General features: G+C 33.6%; 3 protein-coding genes across 4 annotated transcripts; 2 read left to right on the plus strand and 1 right to left on the minus strand.

Annotated features, from left to right (window-relative positions):
• Positions 1–1,780: 1,780 nt before the first annotated feature.
• Positions 1,781–2,440, plus strand: LOC113724325 (protein FAR1-RELATED SEQUENCE 5-like). The gene has a single exon (XM_027247234.1). It carries the CDS (start codon positions 1,781–1,783, stop codon positions 2,438–2,440), a length of 660 nt encoding a protein of 219 aa, XP_027103035.1.
• Positions 2,441–2,449: 9 nt separating this feature from the next.
• On the plus strand, positions 2,450–3,046 carry LOC140035633 (protein FAR-RED IMPAIRED RESPONSE 1-like). The gene has a single exon (XM_072076940.1). The coding sequence runs from the start codon at positions 2,450–2,452 to the stop codon at positions 3,044–3,046; it is 597 nt and encodes a 198-aa protein (XP_071933041.1).
• Positions 3,047–5,215: 2,169 nt separating this feature from the next.
• Positions 5,216–8,063, minus strand: LOC113723483 (uncharacterized). Of its 2 annotated transcripts, XM_072077280.1 has the most exons (6): positions 7,806–8,063; positions 7,630–7,710; positions 7,440–7,537; positions 7,246–7,297; positions 6,130–6,283; positions 5,216–5,687 (listed from the first exon to the last, which is right to left on the minus strand). In XM_072077280.1, the coding sequence occupies exons 1-3, from the start codon at positions 8,043–8,045 to the stop codon at positions 7,511–7,513; spliced, it is 348 nt and encodes a 115-aa protein (XP_071933381.1). In that variant the 5' UTR covers positions 8,046–8,063; the 3' UTR covers positions 5,216–5,687; positions 6,130–6,283; positions 7,246–7,297; positions 7,440–7,510. The 2 variants fall into 2 exon arrangements, with proteins under 2 accessions (XP_071933381.1, XP_071933380.1); XM_072077279.1 differs by having other exon boundaries at positions 5,216–6,283.
• Positions 8,064–8,580: the final 517 nt, after the last annotated feature.

The raw sequence follows: 8,580 nt of genomic DNA on the forward strand, positions 1-8,580 counted from the left end.
TAAATTCTTGATTTTGTTGTAAAATTTAAATTTAGACATTTAATAGACCAATTATTATTTCTAATAGCAAAATAAAAATAATACGTACAAAGCTTACTCGAAATTTTCTCGGGTTCTCACAATAATATTTTTCCTGATGTAATATATGTAAGAAAAAAAGGAAGTGCAAGAGATAAAAATGTCATTAAAAACATATTTATAATGTAACTAAAATTTTTTACAAATAATCCATATCTAAACAAGCCCATTGTGTGCATGTTACCTTCAACTTTATTAGATTTTTTGAGTATTTGAATATGCATTATTGAGTAATTGTCAATATCAACTAAATGAAAGAAGGAAAAATAAGATGTGGAAACAAATAAGGTGGAAAGAAGTCCCATCTTTCGTGTGGATAGTAAACTGTTTGTCAGTTCATCACCTTGCCACATCCTCATCAAATGCAATGGGTTCTTATTGCTTTAAAAATAACTCATTTTATCTACTCCTAAACTATACTATAAATAGACCTAAAAAAGTCACTTGAGATCCTCGGTGACATGAATCCAATGCCAATCCAGTGCCACCTATAGTATTGCGCCACTTGGTCTATTATTATTTACACTTTAATTTTTTAATAATTCAACTTGGTTTGGTTTAACACAAATTTTCTCTATCCTCTAAAACTTTGAACCAAATTAACCAACCGGTCTAATTCCATTACCAATACTTTTGTACAGCAACCACTCAAGATCGGTTGCTTTGGGAAAAAGAAAAAGAAAACCCTAAACAATTGCCTCCAAAGTCCAAGCCTTTTTATCGTTGATGGCTTAGAACAATCAATCGTAGTCGAATAAGCTAAAACTGCAGCCGCCGACTATTGAAGCAAATTGACTACAAAGATTCAGGAATTACTCAAATTAAAGCCCAACCATCCCTAGCTTTCTCCAGCAAAGAACAAACCAAAACATTTCACATCATTCAGGTAATTATCCAACCTTGCATCCGGTTTAAGTCTTGAGTTTTTTCAGCTTTGATTTATTAAATCAATATCACTATTTGCTCCATGATCTTGATTTCGAATTTCAATTTTTTTAATATTAAGAAAGTTAGGAAATAGACAACAATTCGTAAGTATTTTAACAACTCATAAGCAATATCACCCTACCTTATGTTATGCAATTTTATATCTTCATTTTCAATTTCCATTAAAGTGAAATTTACATTGAATTGTGAGTGTGGAAAGATTAAATATTAATTGAGTGGTCAAATTGACTACTTACACGCTACTTGTAATATACCTGGAAAATAAGTTACTTTGTGGGATTAAAAAATTATTTATTATTTCAAGAATTGTTATAAATTTTACTAATGTACCAAATTTAAAAAAAAAGATACAAGAAGTAACAATAGCTTTTCTAACTAGTTGCAAGTAGTAGTAGTGAACAAGTAGAATTGAAAATTCAACTATTTTTTTAAGGAGTACAAGCATGCATGTACTGATCTTGAAAACATGATGATTAAATCAAAAGTAATCTATTATTTTGTTTGTATAGTTGTACGTCAAATGTGTGTTCTATTGCGACCTGAAACATTGCCTTCTTGCATTTCACGTTTCGTTATATGTCAAATTTGGAGCTTTTGACCTTAGTTGTCATTTTTAGGTGGTTTTTGTTGACACGGGATTTGAGGGTTGTTGAAAGGAAAAAGCCCGGAAAAGCAAAAACAAGAAGGAGCTTCCAGTGGGTCAAGCGTTAGAGCAAGTCTTGCCTGTGTCACGACTCTTGAAAGGTTGCAGGATATGGATGCTAAGGCTTCTATGGAAACTGAGGTATCATCTTGTCGTAGATTGGATTTTGACAAGGTAGATCAAATTACCAATGATGAGGTTTCCACTCCACCAGTTTTAAATGTGATAAAGGATATAAATAAAATTCATACATTGATTTCTTTTGAACTAATTCCGAAGATGGGCATGGAATTTGAGAGTGAAGAAGATGCTTATAATTTTTACTTAGCATATGCAAAGGAAGTTGGTTTTGGAATCAAAAGAAGTAGCTTCTACAAAGATAGTAATGGTAAGCTCATGGATAGGGTATTTTGTTGTAGTGCTGAAGGAAAACGAGGAAAGGATAAAAGAGATCTCAATGTAAGAGCCCCTCGTCCTGAAACACGATTTAATTGTTCGGCGAAGATGAAGGTTAACAGTAGACAAACTGGTAAGTTTCGTATATGTCAGTTGATCATTGAGCATAATCACTATCTTTCAAGTTCCAACAAAAGTCATTTACACAGATCACATAGAAAGATAAATTCTATTCATGCAGCTGAAATTGATATGGCATACCGTGTGGGTATAGCACCAAAAGTTTCTCATGAACTTATGGCACTACAAGTAGGAGGATGGGAGAACTTAGGTTTCATTCCTAAGGATTACAGGAATTATTTACGTTCTAAATGAATAATACAAATGGAAGTTGGAGATACAGGAGGCATACTTGAATATTTACAAAAAATGCAATTAGAGGATCCTAATTTCTTCTATGCAATTCAAGTGGATCAGGATGCTTTGATTACAAATATTTTTTGGACTGACGGATTAATGAGGGCAGATTATGCAAGTTTTGGAGATGTTGTTTGTTTTGACACGACGTATAGAAAGAATAATGAAGGCCGTCCATTTGCATTATTTGTTGGAGTGAATAATCATAAACAGACTGCAATATTTGGGGCTGCTTTATTATATGATGAAACTGCTTCAACATTTGAGTGGTTGTTTGACACTTTTGCGAGAGCAATGTCAGGAAAAAAACCAAATACTATACTTATGGATCAGGACGCAACAATGGCTAAAGGACTAATTTCTACATGGCCTGAAACACGTCACTGTCTTTGCATATGGCATATATTTCAAAATGCAGCTATTCATCTCAGTCATGTGTTCGAAAGTTTTAAACAATTTGCGAATGATTTCAGTAAATGTGTATATGATTTTGATGAAGAAGAAGACTTTATATCTGAATGGAATACTATGTTGAAGAAATATGGTCTTGAAGACAATGATTGATTAAAACGTATGTTTGAGATTAAAGAAAAATGGGCATTGGTGTATGGAAGGGAAACATTTTGTGCAGATATGACAACAACTCAAAGGAGCGAAAGCATGAATAGTGTGATAAAAAGGTATGTAACCTATAAGAATAAATTTCATGAGTTTTTCAATCATTTTGAGAGGTTAGTTGATGATCAGAGATATAAAGAACTTAAAGCTGACTTTAGAGCATATATGAGTACTCCAGTACTACCATTCGATGTTGATGTTTTGAAACATGCTGCAAGTGTTTATACTCTTGAAGTATTCAAATGGTTTGAAATTGAGTGGGGTAAATCTTATGATTGTGGTATAATCACCTACAGTGAGGTTGGAACAGTGACAGAATATAAGATCACTCCTAAAGGCAGAAAAAACTATCATATGGTTAGATTTGATTCAATAGGTGATCAGATTTCATGTAGTTGCAAGAAGTTTGAATTCTCTGGGATTTTATGCTCTCATTCTCTGAAAGTTCTTAATATAAGAAATATCATGAAGATCCCTAGTCAATACATAATAAAGAGATGGACCAATAAAGCAAAAGCTGGATATGTTAAAGACAACAATTGTTGCAATATCAATAATGATTTGGATCCAAAAGTGGCTTTTACGAAGCGTTACAGAGATTTGTGTAGACTATATACTCAATTGATCACAAAAGCTGCTCAAGCAGAAGAAACTTATAAAATTGCTAAAGAAGGCCTTTTGAAAATATTGGATTTGGTTGATGCAAGGTTACATCAAGAGGGGTCGAGCAATGAGATGTCAAATGCAGCAAAAGTTTCCAACCCCACAAATAACACTACTAATGCAAGTGGTATCAATATCAAGGGTATTAAAAAAAAGATGAAGACTATTTCATGCAAGAGATTGAAGAGTAGTCTAGAAAAGGCTACTAAGAGAAGAAGATCAACCAAAAAAAGTTTGCAAAATAGTATAACTATGGAGTTACCAGCGCCATCACATAATGAGGTTTTATTGCATTATAATTTTACTATATTTGTAATTCAATATTTTCTTATATTATGCATCCAATCTTTGTTTTTTCTTTTCATTAGCCTATAGGAGATACTATAAATATTGTATCTACGAGGTGCAGTATGCAACAGCATGGATTACAAGAGGTAATGATTCGACATTATATGTAGACTAACAATTAAGTATTATTACTGTCAAACTATTTATAAATGTGTTTATTTATTTTTATTTTTAGGCAAATACAAATGAGGGGAGCATGGTAGAATCTTTACGGTATCAACAAGAAACTTTTATCCAACCATGTTATTCTATGCCAGTAAGTATGATAGAGTCTTTGCAATCTCAACAAAGCAACTTTGTGCAACCATATCATCCTACACCGGTAATTTTTTAGTTTCTTATTTGCATAAAATTATTTTATAAAAATTTTATGTTTTGGTTTATACTGAAGTTCATGAATATTTTTCACTTTTGTGGTTGATAGTTTGTGAATTTGGATGTTAATCAACAAAATTATGGCCAGCTATGCACTTTCAGTTCCATGAACATGACCGGCTTGCTCAAGGTAAATTATTACAGTTGTGATCATGAATAATTACTTCTTTAAGAAAAGATTGTTTATTGTCTTTTTTTATTCATCTCTTTATTTATGTGTTCAATTTTTTGGTGATATAATTCTAACCATAGGCACAAGAATTACATGGTTTCGAAGGAGCGAAAATAAATCAGTTCGAGTTGAATGACAACTCTTGCACTATGGGACAACAAGTTGGAGTTGATTGCAATGATAGGTGTGGTTGTCCAGTTCCATGCATCAATGATATTTCGTGCAAGTGTTCAAGTGGACAAAAGACCTGAAAATTTGACAGAAATTGACAATGGAACTTTTCGTGCTTCCCAAAATTAATGCACATTCTTCTATGTAGAATATATGTTTCAATTGACACTAGTACTGAGTTTTTAGATCTTTCATTTGAACACTTTGTTACCATTCCAAAATTCAATAAGACATTTAGATATTGTGGAATGTGAAGAGGCTTGGAAACCATAGTATCATCGACTATCGCCCCTCTTGACATAAGTTTATATTTTCAATTCTGATAATGGACACAACACAAGCATAATAATCCCTGTAAAACATTAATTATTTAGCATGAACTTCAATTTAACTGAAACAAAAGCTGACGTTGTTCATTTTGCATGCAAATAGCGAATATGAGTGCATACAGTAAACAAAGGGATAAAAACTTCACGCCGAGAAAATGCAGTCTACTCTTACATATCTTGTGTCATAAAACATAATTGACTTAGATGCTATGCTCTGACAAAGAACCAACAGGACAAAGTTCTTGTTGCAATTTCCCTGCTGCTTATGTTTCTGCTTCATAAAGTCCAGAAAGAGTAAATCAAAGGAGAAGGAGCAGAAGGAAGACTGACACTTCTCCATCGTTTCCTCTGTTTCATATTACTTTGAGGCAGCTTTGCTATCTAGATTTGGGAACTGATCTTTTGTGCTTGGATTGATTTTTTATCAGACAGTTAGAGAAATAGGTTTTGCAAGACATAATAAGAGGTCTCCAACATTTGCTTCATGGTGCTTTAGATCTTTCCTTGTGGAAAATTAGTGCAGCATCTCCTGTGAGGGAACTCATTCCTCAGATTAATACATTACTTGTCTAGTAGCAAGTTAATTGCATTCGAAAAGAAACATATGTCTAGAAAATGAAGACCATACAGCATACAACATTTAAAAATGTTGGCAAACCAACTTTCTGACTTTTTCCCAAACTCCAGAATCAATAGGTCTATTTGCAGAATGGTGACGGTACACAGTTCACAAACTATTAAGTTGTCTCAAAGATCTATGCAAGAACTGAATATAATTCATGTGAAAGAACAAATAAAAAATCTTAGAAATTACAGATAGGTCATCAAAGCTATCATCAATTAAGGGCAAGAAGTCATCTATTATTCACATATCATGTTCCTGCTTCATAGATCTTGAAAGCTGTCCAAAATAAAAATCGACGGGGCCTAAAATGATTTAAAGAACAAAAGATAACACAAACACAACTCACTTAAGATATTGAAGAGTCATATTCTTCAAAAGAGAAGGATGTCTTGGAACAAGGCTATGCCACTCTTCTTTGTCAATCTTTCCAAATCAGAAAATGGATTAATATATTAGCTTCTTGCTCCAAGAAAATGTTCCAAATAACTTCTAAGAATTTCCTGGAAGCGGATGCATAAAAGGTAAGGCATGAGTTACTGCAATCGTTAACAGAGCATCATGAACCAATTCCCTATAGAAACAACTATAGATAATAACAATTTTTCTGCATTGCAAAATATCAAAACTTTGCTGTTATATATTCTAAACTATTCCAGCAAGTGTTGCGACTATCATTTGTTTTACCTACAGTGAGATCACCAAAAGCCAAGTTCCTTCCAGCAAGGCAAAAACCACAGAAGAAAAATGAAAGGGTGAAAAACAAAGGATTTCACAATGTTTAGAATACGTCAAGGAAAACTTTGAAATTCATGCAACAACCACCTCTGAATTATGAAAAGTAAACCAAAGACATTAAGGTTATTTACAAATAGATTAAACAAAGACATCACAAACTTAACATCACCATTCAACTAATTCTAGTCATGGATTTAACTAGGATCATTCTATACATTGCAACAGAAAGGGTGTTACAATTGATAAAAAAAGAATAGGTTCCCTATATTTCTCCTTTGCATTTGTTCTCTCTATACAACTGATACTAGACTGCATTACAAAACCAAGTACCTACTTAACATCTCCCTGGCGTGTTACAATTTCAAAACCAAGTACACTTCTATTTCTTTCGTTCTTTCTACAAGCAACAAACTGTGAGCAAAAAGATTTGCTACATGACAAAGCTATAATAATGGAGCATTTCATCTTACTTTCTTCCAAGCAACTGAAGAAAAGAAAGACAAAATTCCAGGCCGAGAAAAACCATATATCATCATATACTTGTAACGATTGATGGTTGCTAGGGTGCTTCACATTTAATTGTAGAAAAACTATAACTTCCTTTACAAATCATAAACAGACAAGTAAAATATAACACAATAATACTCAAAACCGAAAATACAATTGAAATTAAAGTTGATTAAAAAAAACTGAACAGTATAAATAAGTGGATAAATTAGTAACTAACCAATGTGTCTGACTAATCTCAAGTTCTTTACTCTTCCATATATGCTCATAGCCTGAAGAAATAGACAAGACCCATATCCCCAATTCAACAGATAAGCTCAAAAAAGTAATCTTTTGAAATAAAACGCCATAACCAAAAAACAACAAAACAAAGTGAAAATCAAGAAAATGAAACTTAAATAAAAAAAAAAGGACCTGGCGAAGAGTTTCTTCAGTGGTGGAGTGGGAAAGACGGCCCACAAAAATCATGCAATAGGGGTCGCCAATCACCTTTGGATCACCGAAAGGGTCATCTGCAAGAAAATGGGCACATAAAAGAGTGGGGAAAATGGCAAAAAAGAAATTACAAGAACCTGGGAAGGAAATCAGCAATAGGAAAAGTTACAGAGGGCAGAGTTGCAGCAAAGGAGAGCTCTGTAGACGGCGTTGTCGTGAGGAAGAACGTTTGGTAAATACTAGGACCAGGCTACAAGTAGAAGGGCAACGCCAAAATTACATTGGAAAATCAGAAATTAAGCCCTTTTGCTATCGTAATCAATGACCTCAGAATCAGTAACGGACCTGGAATGCTGCACAATTGAGCATCCGATGGAGTTGATCCAATCTTCTTTCTCCTTCTACAAACTCAGCCATGAAGTACATGGTATCCCTGCCAATGGAGAGCTCGAAAGAGAAGGGCTTGTTAAGGACGTCCTTGGTGCCTTTGACTGTGAGGCAATCAGCAGTGAAGATGATGCCGCGTGGAATGGTGGAGCCGGTGGTGGAAATAAAGGACGACGACTCTGAAGATGTGGATGTCATCAGAGTGGATAGGAGATGTTGAAGGTAATCAATGATGAAAGTATTGGTAATGGAATTAGACCGATTGGTTAATTTGGTTCAAAGTTTTAGAGGATAGGGAAAATTTGTGTTAAACCAAACCAAGTTGAATTATTAAAAAATTAAAGTGCAAATAATAATAGGCCAAGTGGCGCAATACTATAGGTGGCACTGATTGGCATTGGATTCATGTCACCGAGGATCCCAACTGTAAAAAAGGACATGAACAAATCCAAGATCGACTAAGATAGGAGATAACTAAAGAAAAGAGAAGAAATTAAATCAATCATTAAGTGATTTACCTAATTGGAAAAGCAATTTATGATAAATTACTCACTATACACGTGCAATGCATGTGCATTTTCCTAGTTTGATCACTATAAAGGATAAGGATTTGGCTCATCTCCACTAAATTCTCTCTTCATTTCTTATAATACATATTTAAATGTATGACATGCGTCTTTATTTATTAACAAGACTTAAAATTAGTTAAACTTGAAATGGTCCTGTCTTTTTT

The sequence above is a fragment of the Coffea arabica genome, chromosome 2c (genome assembly GCF_036785885.1).
Source record: "Coffea arabica cultivar ET-39 chromosome 2c, Coffea Arabica ET-39 HiFi, whole genome shotgun sequence".
NCBI lineage: Eukaryota > Viridiplantae > Streptophyta > Magnoliopsida > Gentianales > Rubiaceae > Coffea > Coffea arabica.

What these genes read in the sequence shown, in the direction of transcription:
- LOC113724325 (XM_027247234.1), top strand. Translation starts at nt 1,781, where the DNA reads ATGGATGCTAAGGCTTCTATGGAAACTGAGGTATCATCTTGTCGTAGA.
- LOC140035633 (XM_072076940.1), top strand. Translation starts at nt 2,450, where the DNA reads ATGGAAGTTGGAGATACAGGAGGCATACTTGAATATTTACAAAAAATG.
- LOC113723483 (XM_072077280.1), bottom strand. Translation starts at nt 8,045, where the DNA reads ATGACATCCACATCTTCAGAGTCGTCGTCCTTTATTTCCACCACCGGC. An exon ending in TCAATTGTGCAGCATTCCAG is followed by an intron (nt 7,711 to 7,805) that starts GTCCGTTACTGA and finishes TTCTACTTGTAG; the next exon opens with CCTGGTCCTAGTATTTACCA. An exon ending in TTGCTGCAACTCTGCCCTCT is followed by an intron (nt 7,538 to 7,629) that starts GTAACTTTTCCT and finishes ATTTTCTTGCAG; the next exon opens with ATGACCCTTTCGGTGATCCA.